Source organism: Sebastes umbrosus, chromosome 11 (assembly GCF_015220745.1).
Source record: "Sebastes umbrosus isolate fSebUmb1 chromosome 11, fSebUmb1.pri, whole genome shotgun sequence".
Lineage (NCBI taxonomy): Eukaryota > Metazoa > Chordata > Actinopteri > Perciformes > Sebastidae > Sebastes > Sebastes umbrosus.
Genome location: NC_051279.1, coordinates 4,739,485 through 4,761,392, shown reverse-complemented (window position 1 = coordinate 4,761,392; position 21,908 = coordinate 4,739,485). Strand labels below are relative to the sequence as shown.

Genomic DNA, 21,908 nt, shown 5'->3' with positions numbered 1-21,908 from the left:
TTACCACACGTGTAAAAAGCATTTTAAAGTTGTAGCTATTGAGGTTATTTTAACTACTTTATATACTGTTGGGTAGTTAAAGCTACAAAAATTATATTTAAACAAGCCAATCATATGTTTTGTATTTAAAAAATAATTTGAGAAGAAGTAACTTTAGTTATTAAATACATGTAATGGAGTAAAGAGTTTAATATTCCCTTCTGAAGTCAGAGTATACAGAGTTTAATCAAGTAAACTATCCAAGTGTCCCAAAAATGTACTTAAGTATAGCACTACAGTACTATAGTAGTATAAATGTACTTACCTTAAATGTTACTTCGATTCAATTCAATTCAATTCAAGCAACTTTATTAATCCCTCTAAGGGCAATTGGTTTGGAGCAGCTTGTACATAGAAACATAAAAACACAGATAAAAGATATAACACACAACGATTACTGATGTAAATTAAACTAACTAATAAATAAACAGACCGAATAAGAACAATAGAAGGATCAGCCTAATAAGGGATGAAAGAATCTGTGATGGTCAAAGGATAAAAGTCCGTACGAAATACAAAATCTATAAGGAGCATTCAATAATCTGATTGCAGATGGGATAAATGATTTAGAATAGCGGTTAGTTTACTTCACACCACTGTGTAAATATAATGTTTCAGATGCTTTCATTTGATTTTGATCAGTAATCATATTATAATAACTTAAAAAAATCAAAATGAATAAATACTTCATCATGGCTCAGGAGTAAGAACACATACATACAGCATATATTATATATTATAATATTCTATTACAGGTAAACTGACAGGATGTTCACATCAGCTGGATTGACACTGCTGAGCAGACTTTAATCATTTTATTTAACTTTTATTTGTCCAGAAAAGGCATTTAGAAAAAGAGGAATATAATGACATTTGCCAGTTATAGTAATCTCCTTCAACCCACACTTCTCTTTATAATTATCAATTGTATTTCTACACAACGAGCACAAACTGATTACATTTCTCAGTACCACTTTTCAGGTTTAATTTAAAGTACAGAGCAGAAATATACCAAAATATATCAGTCAATCGTTTTGATTAATTTAACTTTTTAAACGTGGCTTCATATCGTAAAATAGCAAATAAAAACCCTATCAGCCCATCGATGTGTGTGTCCGTCACACAGATGTGCATGAACCTCCCTTTTACCTACAAACACACTGATAGAAAATCAAAATCAACAGGAACAGTTTTTAAAAACATCCACAGAGAATGAAATGGAAAGCAGCATATACAATTTAGTGCAGATTATTATCAAAAATAATGTAATAAAATATAAGTGCAAAATATTTGTAAGCATCCCTTGTAAGAAAAGACCCAGACGTTTGGCAGAGACAGCTGAATTTGTGTAAATCATTGACGTTACAGTACATACAGTCAACGGTATAAATGCCCAGGATTATAGTACCTGATAACTGACAGCACAAAGCAGAGGTTTTAGGCCGCAGGGTTACTGGTGACTTCCTCCAGCAGTGGTTTGTAGAGTTCTGGGTCACCAATCTTCTAAAAGAGGAGAATAATATCAGTAAAGCTTTACTGTTAACCAACATGTTTAACAATAAGATGTGATTTTGGAAAGTTTACCTTCTTTTCTCCGTCCTCACGGCTCCTCAGAGCCTTGATCCCCAGGACGGCAGAGCTGATGACGAGGCAGAGCTCCAGGGCTGACAGGACAATCAGCACAACATTCATGCTTCTCAACAGCATCTGGCAGGACACAAAAACATGTTTACTTTAAAATATTTAAACACATTTGTTCTTACTTTTGACCCATTTCCTTGAAATATGTCCTATTTTTTCTGATTTCTGAGCCAAAGGTGACGTCTTTTTATTGCTTGTTTTGTGCAAAAAAAAGTAATTAGGGAAGCACTGATACCGATGTTCAGACAAAACTCCAACACAAACTACACGGAAGCACCAAAACCACAAAGTTGTATCTAGTGAAGCCCGTCTGTTAATCAGTGTTGGCCGCGGTCGGAGGACGCGGGGGAGACCGTAGCTTTGGTCTCCAGGGCCGGAGTCTCTGCTGTACTCTGCTCCTCTGCCTACCTTCACTCCCACACCGCGCTTGTTCTTGCTATTTCGCTCCACTCTCACGTGCATGCACGCACACTACACACTGCAGAAGAGTTAGTTAGGCTATGAGAATATCTAGTGAATGTACAGTGGACGTTTGTGAAGAAATAAATGCTGCAGCTCCTCCAGACCAACAGAGGTTTCCCGTGTCTTGTGAAGTGACGGAGCTCTGCAGCGAGAAACGTTATCGCCTCCGACCAAAACTCCGGTGTCTCCCGTTCCCTCCGGCCGCGGTCGGGAGGCTGAAGCAGGAAAAGCCAACACTAGGATCAGCATTGATTCATGGAGAGACCTTCGTCTGGTCAGTTAACATTACTGCCAAGCAGCTGAGATATAGAGTGATATTGTGCTTTTAGCTGACGTGTGTCGCCTCACTGTTTTGAGCGATGCTCGTTCATGTCTATGTAGAGCGAGCACAAGCGCGAGCAACAGGACGCTGACTTTCATTGACTTAACGGCCACAGGTGTCGCTGTTAACAAGCATTTCTGATTCTTACAAACAGTCCCTTTAAGTTTTGACCAACTTATTGCTGCATTAAAAAGGTTTACAGTTGAACTGCATTTCCTGTTAATTTTGAAGAGTTTCCACCAGGTTGTAGGTGTACAATTTATTATTTGAATAATAAATAACAATTCAGTAAAACATATTTATGCAATTATTCGTTACATTTTGTTTTAAAGTTAGGAAAGCAATGTTTAAGTCAAACCTGATGTTGCCTTACAAATAAAAGAATGATCCTAGTCATCTAATTTTTTGTTAATGGACTAATTAATTCATCGCCAAATCAATTTATCGCTGTTTTTTATTCATTTGTTTATTCTCTGTGAAGCCAGTTGTAAACTCATTCTGAGAGGTTCTTGATAATAACCTAGGTAAAAGTCTGTAAATGGTAATCACAGATGGTTACTTACTGTAGACAACATCTATAGAATAATTAAAGCCCTCTATTCTCCTCTCATCAGCTATACAACTTGTATTTTAACCGCTGAGATGACATTTTCCACACTTACCAGAACCAGTTCTTTGCCCTCCAGGCATTTCTCCTTCATGATGTCCGTCCCAGGAGGTGAAGGTGTAGTAGTTTGTCTGTAGCCTGAATAGTAATTATAATAATAATTATCATCGCCACATCTCCACCACGTGGACATGTTTGCCATATTGACGCTGTATAGTACGATGGCTGCAAGGGCGAAAGCAACTCCCGCTAGATTCAGGAGCACATTGAGGATGACCTAAAATAAAAGAGACAAAAACACACCAGACAATAAATCCTCATGGAATTTAAAAAGCAACAACTATCTCACCCTCTACAGCCGGCTGCTATTTATGTTAAGAACACCAGCAACTCTGCCAAAGTGCATGGGAGCAAGACACTGAACCTACATTCTGCCCTCTCCAATGAAAACACATACAGTATACATGAGACAATGTGGGGGTGTATGTTTTACAGATTCAAGATTTAAGATTGCTTTATTGTCACTACACAGAGTACAGCGAAATTTGAAGCAGTCATTGATGGTGCAATCACACATAACATACAGTATAAAAGATAAGATAAAACCTTTGTTCAATACAAGCTTAACCTAAACTACTTAATAAAATAAGTAAATATATATATATATATATCTGTAACTAGAAATGTTGCCCTATGATACAATATAGACAGTAAAATTACAATACGGTCAAGGCAGTGAGTTATTGCACAGTAATATATCGCACATGTATCAGTAGTGAAGTTGATAAATTACAAGAAATAATGTATCTGAATATTAGGTGCTGTAGGATGTAAACATGTAATAAGTTGAGCAAGGGTTATGTTGAGGGATATGTGACATTACATGTACCAAGCAGGGTTTACATTAGTTTGTCCAGCAGATGAAATTATCAACGGCCAAAATGTCCACTGGGAAATATGCCAAATTAATTAATAGCATATTAAATAGCCTAATATTGTGTGAAAACCTATAAAATATGTTGCCAAGACAACTTAAATTTAATCTTATATCATATAAAAGTTTACATGCCAATATACTTTTTGTCAAATTCAGCGATTATCTCCTCAGGTCCACCAGCTGTCCGTTCTGTGTGTGCACTGACAAAAAGTCTGTGTTCATTCACACACAGCCCGGGTCGTGTAAATGTAAATGGGAAACAAAGTGGCTCGGACCAAGCCACTCGGTAGGTACAGAAGCTTCTATTGAGGTTTCTGAATGAATATTTGAATATTTGTCGTCATATTTTATGACGTTTTTTTAACCGCAGTGAAAATGTCATGTTTTTGAAAAGCTGAATGCCATGAAATATGGACTGAAGCAGAACATTTTGTGAGATAAAAAAATATTTTGGAACCAATTACATCTATTTTTTTTTCAATAAACTTTGACTTTTGGACTTCAGACTGAGAGACTTACAGAGGCGAGGATCGTCGCCGCGCTCACTGTGAGTGTGTGCGTGTTTGAGAGGGAGAGACAGAAGGAGGGGACAAGAAGGTGGACTATTGCATGCAATGTTTCGGTAAGTTATTAATATTACAGTAATAATTTGAATATCAACGTTATGAATGAAGCTTCAAACTATTCAGTATAGCAACAGCCCTGACACTATTTTGAATTTGACAAACGCGTAATTCGGACCGACCAGTCTATCATTTTATTTTTTAGACCGCTTCTTCATTTAACTTATTTTCAAGTTATGTCAAATGTTGTCTATTATATGGCTATTTAAAACATATGTCCGGTAGTTTGGAATAATAACCCTGCTACCAAGTACCAAATGCTCCTCCAATTTATTGGCCTTGAAAGAAAACAAGAATACATGAGGACAATAAAATGAAAGAAGTCCTTTTCAGATAACATGAGGATGTTATAAAGCTGAACTACTCACCAGACATGGACTCGGGCACTTCTCAGACAAAATGCAAATAGTGCCAAACAGCATGAACTAGAGAGAAAAAAGACAAACAAATATATAAATAAATATAATATATATAAATAATATAATATATAAATAATATTTTCATTATTATTTTATGTTATGCCTCTTGACCTTTGCACTGTTTACTGTTATGCAACAAAACACCAAGACAAATTCCTTGCACGTGCAAACCTACTTGGCAATAAAAGTGTTTCTGATTCTTAAGATCTGTTAGGTGGATCTCCTTGGAATCAACTGAACAGCCCCAATAAAGTTGTATTTGACTTCACTCTAGCTTTGGGAGAGGCTTGGGAGTATACAGATGTACATTTTTTGAGGGAAATTCTGTTGGACTGTTGGATATGACACAAATAACAAAATTGCATTAGCTTGCTTACCAATCCTCCAAACCAAAAAGGAAACAAGCTTCTATCCATTTGATACCAAGAGCCACGTCGACTGCTACAGAGGATCACTCCAAGGCCGATGTTGAGCAACCCAACCATAATGTGCAGAGCCTGCGGAGGAGGAAACACAGCATGAACAACAAACACCTGTACAGTATAACTACAGTCACCAGGTGACACGGTTTAAGTTCACTGGAGAGCAACCCTGTGGTGCAGAACATATTGTTATTGGACCACTTTCTCTCATGGTTTCATGGTGTTTTTAAAAACAGAACTCTACCTACAAAAACTCTCTTAAATGATTTGACTGTAATGTGATTACGACAATAACGTGCCGCTTCTGGCAGAGATCAACTATTTGTTTATAGTTGAATTATTCCACCAAAACAAATTAGTTACTCAAAGTGGAAATCAGTGGGGAAAGAAAAAGTACTAAATAAAACATGCAATATGTAGCATACAAAAAAAGCTTTAAAGCAGAAGTTCACAGAGCAACTTAAAACATAAAGGTTGTAACTCACCCCCAGAACGGACTGAGAATTTCTCTGGACCCTCCTCAGGTGCTGAGACACAGAGCAGAGCACGGGGCTGTAGCAGAGGCCTTTGAAGATTTGGCACAGTGGAGGACAAAAACTTTGGGGGTCAGAGGTCAAAGTGATCATAGTGACCCCATCAGCCTTGGTCATGGTCACAGACATCCTGCCCGCTCCTGTAGACTGAAAGAGACGAGATAGCACAGAAATGTTTAATTTAATGTATCAGGTCACGGTTTGCTGAATCTTAACGTTAAAGTATGTGCAATTACTGTCTCCACGTTGTTGAACCTGCCAAAGTCAAAAATGAATAATAAATAGATAAATGACTCAATAAATAAATAAACATGCCAATAAATGTACCAAAAATACTCTTAAAAATAAATGTAGGCATTAATTAATTGATAAAAAAAATTACATAAATTGATATTTCTGTTTTAATTTGCTTCTTTATTTATTTATTCACCTTTGTATTAATTCCCTGATATATCTACTCTTCTAATGTAAATATATTTATTTATTTTTGCATTTATTTATTCATTATTTAAACTGTATGTATTTATTTATGTATTTATTTGCATCCCTCCCCCTATTTATTTCCCAGAACTTATTTCTGTATTCTTTTCTTTTACATTTATTTATGCATTTCTGCAAATGTGGGGGTGGTCATCAATAAATAAATGCATACATTTAAAAGCTAATAAATAAATAAAAGGGAAAATCGAAAAATTGAAGAGTAGCTAGAATTAATACAAAGGTATAAAGAAGCAAGTTAAAAGATAGATATCAATTTATGTAGCGTTTTATCAATTAATTAATGCCTACATGTATGTTTAATATTATTTTGGTACATTTAATGGTTTTGTGTTATCCCCTTCGCTGCTGTACACTGCACATTTCCCCACTGTGGCACTAATAAATGATCTAATAGACTAATATCTGATCTTATGTTATATAGAAATAAAATATTTCTACAGGTTCTACTTCATATGTAACAGCAAAACCTGACAGTATTGTTCCAAAAGTAAGGAATAAAATGTGTTTATAGAGTTTAAAAATGGTATGACTCATTTTGAATCATGTTTTAAAGAGTTATTTATAAAATGTTGATGAATTATTTAAAAAAGTAAGTATTGTAGTGAAATATCAATATATTAATTCCCTGATGTATCTACTCTTCTAATGTAAATATATTTATTTATTTTTTTGCATTTATCTATTCATTATTTAAACTGTATGTATTTATTTATGTATTTATTTGCATCCCTCCCCCTATTTACTTCCCAGAACTTATTTCTGTATTCTTTTCTTTTTACATTTCTTATGCATTTCTGCCTCATTATGCAAATGTGGGGGTGGTCATTAATAAATAAATGCATAAATTTAAAAGCTAATAAATAAATAAAAGGGAAAATCAAATTGAAGAGTAGCTAGAATTAATACAAAGGTATAAAGAAGCAAGTTAAAAGATAGATATCAATTTATGTAGCGTTTTCAGGTGTAATTTCATTCATTCTCACTGTGCAATATCATTTTCCACTTGTGCAATTTTGTTAATAGTCTGTTTATTGTCAATACTGTATATACTGCTCCTATTTTTATACTTCCTTCTATTTAAATGGTTCATATTTTGTTACACTTTTTTTAGCTCTTTTTTACTGTGTTAGCTGATGCATCTTGTTTTCTGCACTATCCCCTTTGCTGCTGTACACTGCACATCTCCCCACTGAGGGACTAATATCTGATCTTATCACATGGTTAAGATCATATCTGCCTGTTTTACACTCTTTGGCCACCAGGTGGTTTCGTGTGCACATGAAGCAGAAGAAGAAATGAACCCTTTTCTGAACCAATTTGCTGGAAAGCTTCATGAGGCTTCAGCTCTTCATCACTACACCTGATGAGCTCTGGATGTCTTTCATGTATGAGTTCAATTATATAGCAGCACAGGACCATGTACATAATAAGGACTGCCTAAAATTGATTCCTCTACAAGCTGAATCAAACATGACAAAAGGACTCACCTGTTTGTGTCTGTTAGAGTTGAAGATAAACCTAAATGACTGTAGTCTACCTGACAGAGTCTCTGGCTGGTTGTTGCGCAGTTATTGTTGGAAAAGAGGAATAAGGAGGATATCCGGGTAGCAGCATGTTCCCAGAAGTACCTCCCATCATCATCTGGGAGATAAACAACCTTAACCCTTTGCTGAGCATTCAGCTGAGCACAGAGATACATGTAGCCTACTCTCTATTGATTTTTATTTATGGGCTATTTTTTACAACCTAAAACATAGAAAATGGGGCAGTGACATTGATTATAATTTTATGGTTTTATTGTTTATATTTATTTTATTTATCATCATCATTATAGTGTTTATTTTATTTGTATTAAAATGTCATTATTTTAATACAATCTGTTTATTTTGTGTAGTTTCATAATTTTTATTTATTTATTTTTTCCTTTTTTTCCCTTGTATTTATTTATCTTTTATTATCTTAAATACCCATCTTTTATTGATATTTAGTCTGGCTTTTATGTAGTGTTTTATTAATGTATAACTTTATGGTTTTATTGTTTGTATTTATTTTATTTATCATCATCATTATAGTGTTTATTTTACTCTATTTTGTTTAATCAACATTTTATTACTGATCATTATTATCTCTTTTATTCTATTTTATTTGTATTAAAATTTCATTATTTTAATACAATCTGTTTATTTTGTGTAGTTTCATAATTTTTATTTATTTATTTTTTACTTTTATTTCCTTGTATTTTATTTATCTTTTATTATCTTAAATACCCATCTTTTATTGATATTTAGTCTGGCTTTTATGTAGTGTTTTATTAATGTATAACTTTATGGTTTTATTGTTTATATTTATTTTATTTATCATAATCATTATAGTGTTTATTTTACTCTATTTTTGTTTAATCAACATTTTATTGCTGATCATTATTATCTCTTTTATTCTATTTTATTTTACAATAACAATTTTTTTACAATTTTTTTTCACAATAACAGCGGGCGGGTGGGGGTATGAAATGATAAGTTGAAAGGTGTTTTAATGATACCGATAATATTTCTATGTATGGGCTATTTTTTTTATAACCTAAATCAAAGAAAATGTGGCAGTGACATGCGAGAGCCAGAGCCAAAGTTTAGAGGTCCAACTTCACCCAAAACAAACACATTTTTTTGTACTTTGTACTACTAACTTTTTTACTGCCTTTTTACTAACTTGTTTTGCACTATGAGTGCACACTCGGTCTGTGAAATCTTGCAGATGCCGTTAGGAGCACCGAAGGACAACGGAGGACACAGAGGAACCTGATGTTTTTCAGATTACCTGCCTCATGTACTACTGTCAGGATATAGCGACCGTTTTATAAAAATAACTTTTTTTTAATCCTATTTGCTCCATTTCTATCTACTGCTGCTTTAAGTGCCCTGCTCTCATAGACAGCAGCTGGACAGCAGACCTCAGATCAGCTCTTACTGCTTGTTTTCCTCCGGTCTGTGAAATCTTGCAGTTGCCGTTAGGAGCACCGGAGGACACAGAGGAACATGATTTTTTTCAGGTTACCTGTTTCATGTACTAACGCGAACGTTTTATAAAAATGGTTAGGGATTCATATATATATAAAACTTAAAAAACGTTATTACAGTCGTCACATACATACATGTGCACTGCATTAGACTTATATACTATATACTTAGACTATAAACTGTGTTACCTTCATCACAATGATCAAATGTTTTGCGGCTCCAGACAGATTTTTTTTTTTTTTTGCCTAAAATGTCTCTTTTGATAGTAAAGGTTGCTGACCCCTGCTATAGGCTATAATAATTAATTTAATGTATTTCTAATTACAAACCATGAATCTGTATGTGCAGAAGTTTTCCCCGGTTGTGCATACTTTAATAAAATTGTAAAAATAAATAAATAAACATATAAATATCTAATTTAAAGGTATCCGTTTTAATAGTAAATCCAGTTGCCTTTGACTCAGAGACAAAATACATTTTATAAAAGTCCTCAGCCAATAATAATTATTATTATTATAATAATAAAACACTGAATATAGATGTAGTCTATTGATGATTAGTTGATTGACAGAAAATTCAGCAGCAACTAATAAGAATGTCACTGCCACCTTTTCTTTTGTTTTAAGTGGTAAAATGAAGCCTATAAATAAGAATGGTCTCAGAATAAACTACATTTATCTGGTGAATGATCAGTAAAGGGTTAAGTTAGTTTATAGCTCCCAGATGAGGGGGAGTACTTCAGGATGACTCAGGTTTCCTTCTTCCTCTTTTCCAAACAAACTGCGCAACAACAAGCAGCCAGACTTTGTTCTCCTCTAACAGACACAAACAGGTGAGTCCTTTTGTCATGATTGATTCAGCTTGTAAAGGAATCAATCCTTATTACCTTCATGGTGCTGTGCTGCTATAAACGAGAACTCAGACATGAAAACAACTCTGCTGATCGAGCAGCTCTTCAGTCTGTGAGAGAGGAAGACGGAGGCGTTAACTTCTCTTATTTACTTTATAAAAACGTTTCCTGACACACCTGACATCGACTGTTTTCCACCTGGTAGGTTACAGAGAAGTTTGAGTACTAAAGTATCTCAAACAGTTGGTTATTTAACTGTTTCCAGTCAAGTTATACGACGAGAACAGGCAGAAAAGTGGTGAAACAGATTCTAATAGAACAGCCCTGCAATCAATTCTACCTAATGAAGGTTTTAATGTTCAGTTCAAACTGTTTGAGACGTGTTGAATCAACTTTAGAGTCATTTAGTATGGAGGACGGAACGTGCCAAAATTAAAAATGAATGAATAAATAAACATGCCATTAAATATACCAAAATAATATGAAACATATATATATATATATATATATATATATATATAATCATTAATTAATTGATAAAACGCTACATAAATTGATATTTCTCTTTAATTTGCTTCTTCGTTAACCTTTGTATTAATTCTAGCTACTCTTCTATTTGATTTTCCATTTTATTTATTTATTAACTTTTAAATGTATTTATTAATGACCACATTATTTGCATAATGAGGCAGAAATGCATAAAGAAATGTAAAAAGAAGGATGCGTCAGCTGGACCTCAGTATTAGTTGACATCCTCTTTACCAAAGGACTGCGTCTGAACATTAAACATAGGTTATGATTTAATATTAAAGCTGCTGATAAACACACAAATGACCTAACTTGGATAGCTAATGCTTGCAGACGTTGTTACTCCCGAGTGATTAACTGTTACCATTTTATTAAAGGTCCCATATTGTAAAAAGTGAGATATACATGTCTTTTATATTATAAAGCAGGTTTAAGTGCTATATAAATACTGTTAAACTATCAAAGCGCTCAATATACGGAGAAACACACACAGCCCGTATTCAGAAATTGTGCGTTTGAAACAGGCCGTTAGGATTTCTGTCCATTTGTGATGTCACAAATATACAATAATTAGACCATTACACGGTTTTAAACATTAACATTCTAAATGTGTCCCAGTTTATATCCTGTTGCAGTGTATGTAAATAACATCAGCTGACAGGAAGTAAACATGGACCCAAGCTGTTGCCTAGCAACGCAATTCCGTTGCAATTCCGTTGAAATGCACTAAAACGGAGCGTTTCAGACAGAGGGTAAATACAGGTATATTCAGGCTGACAGTATGAGGAAAATAAACTTGGCAGTGTGAACTTACCAGAAAATCACTCCCAGATTCTCGACCACAGCAGCCATTTCATCCAGCCGAGACTGGAGACAGTCATTGCACATGTGAAACAGTAGGTCTGGGGGAATACTAGACAAACCTGCACACATACTTTAACGTTAAGATTCAGAAAATGAAACATTTCTGTGCTATCTTGTCTCTTTCAGTCAACAGGAGCGGGCAGGATGTCTGTGACCATGACCAAGGCTGAGGGGATCACTATGATCACTTTGACCTCTGACCCCCAAAGTTTTTGTCCTCCACTGTGCCAAATCTTCAAAGGCCTCTGCTACAGCCCCGTGCTCTGCTCTGTGTCTCAGCACCTGAGGAGGGTCCAGAGAAATTCTCAGTCCGTACTGGGGGTGAGTTACAACCTTTATTATGTTTTAAGTTGCTCTGTGAACTTCTGCTTTAAAGCTTTTTTTGTATGCTACATATTGCATGTTTTATTTAGTACTTTTTCTTTCCCCACTGATTTCCACTTTGAGTAACTAATTTGTTTTGGTGGAATAATTCAACTATAAACAAATAGTTGATCTCTGCCAGAAGCGGCACGTTATTGTCGTAATCACATTACAGTCAAATCATTTAAGAGAGTTTTTGTAGGTAGAGTTCTGTTTTTAAAAACACCATGAAACCATGAGAGAAAGTGGTCCAATGTTCTGCAACACAGGGTTGCTCTCCAGTGAACTTAAACCGTGTCACCTGGTGACTGTAGTTATACTGTACAGGTGTTTGTTGTTCATGCTGTGTTTCCTCCTCCGCAGGCTCTGCACATTATGGTTGGGTTGCTCAACATCGGCCTTGGAGCGATCCTCTGTAGCAGTCACAGTGCCTCTTGGTATCTAATGGATAGAAGCTTGTTTCCTTTTTGGTTTGGAGGATTGGTAAGCAAGCTAATGCAATTTTGTTATTTGTGTCATATCCAACAGTCCAACAGAATTTCCCTTAAAAAATGTACATCTGTATACTCCCAAGCCTCTCCCAAAGCTAGAGTGAAGTCAAATACAACTTTATTGGGGCTGTTCAGTTGATTCCAAGGAGATCCACCTAACAGATCTTAAGAATCAGAAACACTTTTATTGCCAAGTAGGTTTGCACGTGCAAGGAATTTGTCTTGGTGTTTTGTTGCATAACAGTAAACAGTGCAAAGGTCAAGAGGCATAACATAAAATAATAATGAAAATATTATTTATATATATTATATTTATTTATATATTTGTTTGTCTTTTTTCTCTCTAGTTCATGCTGTTTGGCACTATTTGCATTTTGTCTGAGAAGTGCCCGAGTCCATGTCTGGTGAGTAGTTCAGATTTATAACATCCTCATGTTATCTGAAAAGGACTTCTTTCATTTTATTGTCCTCATGTATTCTTGTTTTCTTTCAAGGCAAATAAATTGGAGGAGCATTTGGTACTTGGTAGCAGGGTTATTATTCCAAACTACCGGACATATTATGTCTAGGTTATAGTGTCAGGGCTGTCGCCTACCGAATAGTTTGAAGCTTCATTCATAACGTTGATATTCAAGTTATTACTGTAATATTAATAACGTACTGAAACATTGCATGCAATAGTCCACCTTCTAGTCCCCTCCTTCTGTCTCTCCCTCTCAAACACGCACACACTCACAGCGAGTGATGGAAGATACACCCCCACATTGTCTCACATGTACAGTATACTGTATGTGTTTTCATTGGAGAGGGCAGAATGTAGGTTCAGTGTCTTGCTCCAGGGCACTTTGGCAGAGTTGCTGGGGTTCTTAACATAAATAGCAGCCGGCTGCAGAGGGTGAGATAGTTGTTGCTTTTTAAATTCCATGAGGATTTATTGTCTGGTGTGTTTTTGTCTCTTTTATTTTAGGTCATCCTCAATGTGCTCCTGAATCTAGCGGGAGTTGCTTTAGCCCTTGCAGCCATCGTACTCTACAGCATCAATATGGCAAACATGTCCACGTGGTGGATGTGTCGCGATGATCATTATGATTATAATTATAATTACCATTCAAGACACACTACTACAACTCCACCTCCTGGGACGGACATCATGAAGGAGAAATGCCTGGAGGGCAAAGAACTGATTCTGGTAAGTGTGGAAAATGTCATCTCAGCGGTTAAAATGCAAGTTGTATAGCTGATGAGAGGAGAATAGAGGGCTTTAATTATTCTACAGATCTTGTCTACAGTAAGTAACCATCTGTGATTACCATTCACAGACTTTTACCTAGGTTATTATCAAGAACCTCTCAGAATGAGTTTACAACCGGCTTCACAGAGAATAAACGAATGAATAAAAAACAGCGATAAATTGATTTGGCGATGAATTAATTAGTCCATTAACAAAAAATTAAGTGACTAGGATCATTCTTTTATTTGTAAGGCAACATCAGGTTTGACTTAAACATTGCTTTCCTAACTTTAAAACAAAATGTAACAAATAATTGCATAAATATGTTTTACTGAATTGTTATTTATTATTCAAATAATAAATTGTACACCTACAACCTGGTAAAAAATCCAAAATTAACAGGAAATGCAGTTCAACTGTAAACCTTTTTAATGCAGCAACAAGTTGGTCACAACTTAAATAGCAATTCAAATTCCAGTACATAATATATATACAATTGAATTGAATAGATCGGCCCTATTATCATCGATACCCGATCCAGCTGTTTGAGTCAGTATCAGCCCGATATCCAATCCGGTATCGGTATCAGCGCTTCCCTAATTACTATTTTTTTGCACAAAACAAGCAATAAAAAGACGTCACCTTTGGCTCAGAAATCATAAAAAATAGGACATATTTCAAGGAAATGGGTCAAGTAAGAACAAATGTGTTTAAATATTTTAAAGTAAACATGTTTTTGTGTCCTGCCAGATGCTGATGAGAAGCATGAACGCTGTGCTGATTGTCCTGTCAGCCCTGGAGCTCTGCCTCGTCATCAGCTCTGCCGTCCTGGGGATCAAGGCTCTGAGGAGCCGTGAGGACGGAGAAAAGAAGGTAAACTTTCCAAAATCACATCTTATTGTTAAACATGTTGTTTAACGGTAAAGCTTTACTGATATTATTTTCCTCTTTTAGAAGATTGGTGACCCAGAACTCTACAAACCACTGCTGGAGGAAGTCACCAGTAACCCTGCGGCCTAAAATCTCTGCTTTGTGCTGTCAGATATCAGGTACTATAATCCTGGGCATTTATACCATTGACTGTATGTACTGTAACGTCAATGATTTACACAAATTCAGCTGTCTCTGCCAAACGTCTGGGTCTTTTCTTACAAGGGATGCTTACAAATATTTTGCACTTATATTTTATTATATTATTTTTGATAATAATCTGCACTAAATTGTATATGCTGCTTTCCATTTCATTCTCTGTGGATGTTTTTAAAAACTGTTCCTGTTGATTTTGATTTTCTATCAGTGTGTTTGTAGGTAAAAGGGAGGTTCATGCACATCTGTGTGACGGACACACACATCGATGGGCTGATAGGGTTTTTATTTGCTATTTTACGATATGAAGCCACGTTTAAAAAGTTAAATTAATCAAAACGATTGACTGTTACATATATTTTGGTATATTTCTGCTCTGTACTTTATATTAAACCTGAAAAGCGGTACTGAAAAATTGAATCCGTTCAGTAGTCTAGTTGTGCTCTTTGTGTAGAAATACAAATGATAATTATAAAGAGAAGTGTGGGTTGAAGGAGATTACTATAACTGGCAAATGTCATTATATTCCTCTTTTCTAAATGCTTTTTCTGGACAAATAAAAGTTAAATAAAATGATTAAAGTCTGCTCAGCAGTGTCAATCCAGCTGATGTGAACATCCTGTCGGTTTACCTGTAATAGAATATTACAATACATAATATATGCTGTATGTATGTGTTCTTACTCCTGAGCCGTGGTAACGGCATAGTTTTGAAGTACTCGTATATATGCTACTTTATAGTTCATTTTATAAAAATTACTTTTTTAATCACATTTGCTCCGATCTGCCTACTGCAGCTTTAAGTAAAGGTTCTGAATACTTTTCCCATCCCTGGTCTTACCTGTATCATAGGTTGGGGATTCATATATATATATAAAACTTAAAAAACGTTATTACAGTCGTCACATACATACATGTGCACTGCATTAGACTTATATACTTAGACTATAAACTGTGTTACCTTCATCACAAAGATCAAATGTTTTGCGGCTCCAGACAGATTTTTTATTTTTTTTGCCTAAAATGTCTCTTTTGATAGTAAAGGTTTCTGACCCCTGGTATAGGCTATAATAATTAATTTAATGTATTTCTAATTACAAACCATGAATCTGTATGTGAAGAAGTTTTCCCCGGTTGTGCATACTTTAATAAAATTGTAAAAATAAATAAATAAACAGATAAATATTTAATTTAAAGGTATCCATTTTAATAGTAAATCCAGTTGCCTTTGACTCAGAGACAAAATACATTTTATAAAAGTCCTCAGCCAATAATAATGATTATTATTATTATAATAATAAAACACTGAATATAGATGTAGTCTATTGATGATTAGTTGATTGACAGAAAATTCAGCAGCAACTAATAAGAATGTCACTGCCACCTTTTCTTTTGTTTTGAGTGGTAAAATGAAGCCTATAAATAAGAATGGTCTCAGAATAAACTACATTTATCTGGTGAATGATCAGTAAAGGGTTAAGTTAGTTTATAGCTCCCAGATGAGGGGGAGTACTTCAGGATGACTCAGGTTTCCTTCTTCCTCTTTTCCAAACAAACTGCGCAACAACAAGCAGCCAGACTTTGTTCTCCTCTAACAGACACAAACAGGTGAGTCCTTTTGTCATGATTGATTCAGCTTGTAAAGGAATCAATCCTTATTACCTTCATGGTGCTGTGCTGCTATAAACGAGAACTCAGACATGAAAACAACTCTGCTGATCGAGCAGCTCTTCAGTCTGTGAGAGAGGAAGACGGAGGCGTTAACTTCTCTTATTTACTTTATAAAAACGTTTCCTGACACACCTGACATCGACTGTTTTCCACCTGGTAGGTTACAGAGAAGTTTGAGTACTAAAGTATCTCAAACAGTTGGTTATTTAACTGTTTCCAGTCAAGTTATACGACGAGAACAGGCAGAAAAGTGGTGAAACAGATTCTAATAGAACAGCCATGCAATCAATTCTACCTAATGAAGGTTCTAATGTTCAGTTCAAACTGTTTGAGAGGTGTTGAATCAACTTTAGAGTCATTTAGTATGGAGGACGGAACGTGCCAAAATTAAAAATGAATGAATAAATAAACATGCCATTAAATATACCAAAATAATATGAAACACACATATATATATATATATATATATATATATATATGTGTTTCATATATATATAATCATTAATTAATTGATAAAACGCTACATAAATTGATATTTCTCTTTAATTTGCTTCTTCGTTAACCTTTGTATTAATTCTAGCTACTCTTCTATTTGATTTTCCATTTTATTTATTTATTAACTTTTAAATGTATTTATTAATGACCACATTATTTGCATAATGAGGCAGAAATGCATAAAGAAATGTAAAAAGAAGGATGCATCAGCTGGACCTCAGTATTAGTTGACATCGTCTTTACCAAAGGACTGCGTCTGAACATTAAACATAGGTTATGATTTAATATTAAAGCTGCTGATAAACACACACATGACCTAACTTGGATAGCTAATGCTTGCAGACGTTGTTACTCCCGAGTGATTAACTGTTACCATTTTATTAAAGGTCCCATATTGTAAAAAGTGAGATATACATGTCTTTTATATTATAAAGCAGGTTTAAGTGCTATATAAATACTGTTGAACTATCAAAGCGCTCAATATACGGAGAAACACACACAGCCCGTATTCAGAAATTGTGCGTTTGAAACAAGCCGTTAGGATTTCTGTCCATTTGTGATGTCACAAATATACAATAATTAGACCATTACACGGTTTTAAACGTTAACATTCTAAATGTGTCCCAGTTTATTTCCTGTTGCAGTGTATGTAAATAACATCAGCTGACAGGAAGTAAACATGGACCCAAGCTGTTGCCTAGCAACGCAATTCCGTTGCAATTCCGTTGAAATGCACTAAAACGGAGCGTTTCAGACAGAGGGTAAATACAGGTATATTAAGGCTGACAGTATGAGGAAAATAAACTTGGCAGTGTGAACTTACCAGAAAATCACTCCCAGATTCTCGACCACAGCAGCCATTTCATCCAGCCGAGACTGGAGACAGTCATTGCACATGTGAAACAGTAGGTCTGGGGGAATACTAGACAAACCTGCACACATACTTTAACGTTAAGATTCAGAAAATGAAACATTTCTGTGCTATCTTGTCTCTTTCAGTCTACAGGAGCGGGCAGGATGTCTGTGACCATGACCAAGGCTGAGGGGATCACTATGATCACTTTGACCTCTGACCCCCAAAGTTTTTGTCCTCCACTGTGCCAAATCTTCAAAGGCCTCTGCTACAGCCCCGTGCTCTGCTCTGTGTCTCAGCACCTGAGGAGGGTCCAGAGAAATTCTCAGTCCGTACTGGGGGTGAGTTACAACCTTTATTATGTTTTAAGTTGCTCTGTGAACTTCTGCTTTAAAGCTTTTTTTGTATGCTACATATTGCATGTTTTATTTAGTACTTTTTCTTTCCCCACTGATTTCCACTTTGAGTAACTAATTTGTTTTGGTGGAATAATTCAACTATAAACAAATAGTTGATCTCTGCCAGAAGCGGCACGTTATTGTCGTAATCACATTACAGTCAAATCATTTAAGAGAGTTTTTGTAGGTAGAGTTCTGTTTTTAAAAACACCATGAAACCATGAGAGAAAGTGGTCCAATGTTCTGCAACACAGGGTTGCTCTCCAGTGAACTTAAACCGTGTCACCTGGTGACTGTAGTTATACTGTACAGGTGTTTGTTGTTCATGCTGTGTTTCCTCCTCCGCAGGCTCTGCACATTATGGTTGGGTTGCTCAACATCGGCCTTGGAGCGATCCTCTGTAGCAGTCACGGTGCCTCTTGGTATCTAATGGATAGAAGCTTGTTTCCTTTTTGGTTTGGAGGATTGGTAAGCAAGCTAATGCAATTTTGTTATTTGTGTCATATCCAACAGTCCAACAGAATTTCCCTTAAAAAATGTACATCTGTATACTCCCAAGCCTCTCCCAAAGCTAGAGTGAAGTCAAATACAACTTTATTGGGGCTGTTCAGTTGATTCCAAGGAGATCCACCTAACAGATCTTAAGAATCAGAAACACTTTTATTGCCAAGTAGGTTTGCACGTGCAAGGAATTTGTCTTGGTGTTTTGTTGCATAACAGTAAACAGTGCAAAGGTCAAGAGGCATAACATAAAATAATAATGAAAATATTATTTATATATATTATATTTATTTATATATTTGTTTGTCTTTTTTCTCTCTAGTTCATGCTGTTTGGCACTATTTGCATTTTGTCTGAGAAGTGCCCGAGTCCATGTCTGGTGAGTAGTTCAGATTTATAACATCCTCATGTTATCTGAAAAGGACTTCTTTCATTTTATTGTCCTCATGTATTCTTGTTTTATTTCAATGCAAATAAATTGGAGGAGCATTTGGTACTTGGTAGCAGGGTTATTATTCCAAACTACCGGACATATTATGTCTAGGTTATAGTGTCAGGGCTGTCGCCTACCGAATAGTTTGAAGCTTCATTCATAACGTTGATATTCAAGTTATTACTGTAATATTAATAACGTACTGAAACATTGCATGCAGTAGTCCACCTTCTAGTCCCCTCCTTCTGTCTCTCCCTCTCAAACACGCACACACTCACAGCGAGTGATGGAAGATACACCCCCACATTGTCTCACATGTACAGTATACTGTATGTGTTTTCATTGGAGAGGGCAGAATGTAGGTTCAGTGTCTTGCTCCAGGGCACTTTGGCAGAGTTGCTGGGGTTCTTAACATAATTAGCAGCCGGCTGCAGAGGGTGAGATAGTTGTTGCTTTTTAAATTCCATGAGGATTTATTGTCTGTTGTGTTTTTGTCTCTTTTATTTTAGGTCATCCTCAATGTGCTCCTGAATCTAGCGGGAGTTGCTTTAGCCATTGCAGCCATCGTACTCTACAGCATCAATATGGCAAACATGTCCACGTGGTGGATGTGTCGCGATGATCATTATGATTATAATTATAATTACCATTCAAGACACACTACTACAACTCCACCTCCTGGGACGGACATCATGAAGGAGAAATGCCTGGAGGGCAAAGAACTGATTCTGGTAAGTGTGGAAAATGTCATCTCAGCGTTTAAAATGCAAGTTGTATAGCTGATGAGAGGAGAATAGAGGGCTTTAATTATTCTACAGATCTTGTCTACAGTAAGTAACCATCTGTGATTACCATTCACAGACTTTTACCTAGGTTATTATCAAGAACCTCTCAGAATGAGTTTACAACCGGCTTCACAGAGAATAAACGAATGAATAAAAAACAGCGATAAATTGATTTGGCGATGAATTAATTAGTCCATTAACAAAAAATTAAGTGACTAGGATCATTCTTTTATTTGTAAGGCAACATCAGGTTTGACTTAAACATTGCTTTCCTAACTTTAAAACAAAATGTAACAAATAATTGCATAAATATGTTTTACTGAATTGTTATTTATTATTCAAATAATAAATTGTACACCTACAACCTGGTAAAAAATCCAAAATTAACAGGAAATGCAGTTCAACTGTAAACCTTTTTAATGCAGCAACAAGTTGGTCACAACTTAAATAGCAATTCAAATTCCAGTACATAATATATATACAATTGAATTGAATAGATCGGCCCTATTATCATCGATACCCGATCCAGCTGTTTGAGTCAGTATCAGCCCGATATCCAATCCGGTATCGGTATCAGCGCTTCCCTAATTACTATTTTTTTGCACAAAACAAGCAATAAAAAGACGTCACCTTTGGCTCAGAAATCATAAAAAATAGGACATATTTCAAGGAAATGGGTCAAAAGTAAGAACAAATGTGTTTAAATATTTTAAAGTAAACATGTTTTTGTGTCCTGCCAGATGCTGATGAGAAGCATGAACGCTGTGCTGATTGTCCTGTCAGCCCTGGAGCTCTGCCTTGTCATCAGCTCTGCCGTCCTGGGGATCAAGGCTCTGAGGAGCCGTGAGGACGGAGAAAAGAAGGTAAACTTTCCAAAATCACATCTTATTGTTAAACATGTTGTTTAACGGAAAAGCTTTACTGATATTATTTTCCTCTTTTAGAAGATTGGTGACCCAGAACTCTACAAACCTCTGCTGGAGGAAGTCACCAGTAACCCCGTGGCCTAAAACCTCTGCTTTGTGCTGTCAGTTATCAGGTACTATAATCCTGTGCATATATACCATTGACTGTTTGTACTGTAACGTCAATGATTTACACAAATTCAGCTGTCTCTGCCAAACATCTGGGTCTTTTCTTACAAGGGATGCTTACAAATATTTTGCACTTATATTTTATTATATTATTTTTGATAATAATCTGCACTAAATTGTATATGCTGCTTTCCATTTCATTCTCTGGATGTTTTTAAAAACTGTTCCTGTTGATGTTGATTTTGATTTTCTATCAGTGTGTTTGTAGGTAAAAGGGAGGTTCATGCACATCTGTGTGACGGACACACACATCGATGGGCTGATAGGGTTTTTATTTGCTATTTTACGATATGAAGCCACGTTTAAAAAGTTAAATTAATCAAAACGATTGACTGTTACATATATTTTGGGATATTTCTGCTCTGTACTTTAAATTAAACCTGAAAAGTGGTACTGAGAAATGTAATCAGTTTGTGCTCGTTGTGTAGACATATGAATGATAATTATAAAGAGAAGTGTGGGTTGAAGGAGATTACTATAACTGGCAAATGTCATTATATTCCTCTTTTTCTAAATGCTTTTTCTGGACAAATAAAAGTTAAATAAAATGATTAAAGTCTGCTCAGCAGTGTCAATCCAGCTGATGTGAACATCCTGTCAGTTTACCTGTAATAGAATATTATAATATATAATATATGCTGTATGTATGTGTTCTTACTCCTGAGCCGTGGTAACGGTATAGTTTTGAAGTACTCGTATATATGCTACTTTATAGTTCATTTTATAAAAAATACTTTTTTAATCAC

General features: G+C 35.4%; 3 protein-coding genes across 6 annotated transcripts; 2 read left to right on the top strand and 1 right to left on the bottom strand.

Annotated features, from left to right (window-relative positions):
* Positions 1–331: 331 nt before the first annotated feature.
* On the bottom strand, positions 332–8,150 carry LOC119496892 (transmembrane protein 176B-like). Of its 4 annotated transcripts, none has more exons than XM_037784550.1 (8): positions 7,994–8,150; positions 5,958–6,152; positions 5,428–5,547; positions 5,000–5,056; positions 3,127–3,348; positions 1,624–1,746; positions 1,448–1,539; positions 332–1,199 (listed from the first exon to the last, which is right to left on the bottom strand). In XM_037784550.1, exons 2-7 carry the CDS (start codon positions 6,132–6,134, stop codon positions 1,477–1,479), a joined length of 762 nt encoding a protein of 253 aa, XP_037640478.1. In that variant the 5' UTR covers positions 6,135–6,152; positions 7,994–8,150; the 3' UTR covers positions 332–1,199; positions 1,448–1,476. The 4 variants fall into 4 exon arrangements, with proteins under 4 accessions (XP_037640478.1, XP_037640476.1, XP_037640477.1 ...); XM_037784548.1 differs by having other exon boundaries at positions 1,448–1,542; positions 7,994–8,149; XM_037784549.1 differs by having other exon boundaries at positions 332–1,539.
* Positions 8,151–10,251: 2,101 nt separating this feature from the next.
* LOC119497794 (transmembrane protein 176B-like) lies at positions 10,252–15,353 on the top strand. The gene is made up of 8 exons (XM_037786210.1): positions 10,252–10,352; positions 11,889–12,083; positions 12,489–12,608; positions 12,964–13,020; positions 13,584–13,805; positions 14,598–14,720; positions 14,802–14,896; positions 15,145–15,353. Exons 2-7 carry the CDS (start codon positions 11,907–11,909, stop codon positions 14,865–14,867), a joined length of 765 nt encoding a protein of 254 aa, XP_037642138.1. The 5' UTR covers positions 10,252–10,352; positions 11,889–11,906; the 3' UTR covers positions 14,868–14,896; positions 15,145–15,353.
* A 1,089-nt stretch (positions 15,354–16,442) lies between these two features.
* LOC119496785 (transmembrane protein 176B-like) lies at positions 16,443–21,723 on the top strand. The gene is made up of 7 exons (XM_037784343.1): positions 16,443–16,540; positions 18,098–18,292; positions 18,698–18,817; positions 19,173–19,229; positions 19,793–20,014; positions 20,809–20,931; positions 21,013–21,723. The coding sequence occupies exons 2-7, from the start codon at positions 18,116–18,118 to the stop codon at positions 21,076–21,078; spliced, it is 765 nt and encodes a 254-aa protein (XP_037640271.1). The 5' UTR covers positions 16,443–16,540; positions 18,098–18,115; the 3' UTR covers positions 21,079–21,723.
* The last annotated feature ends 185 nt before the right edge of the window (positions 21,724–21,908 follow it).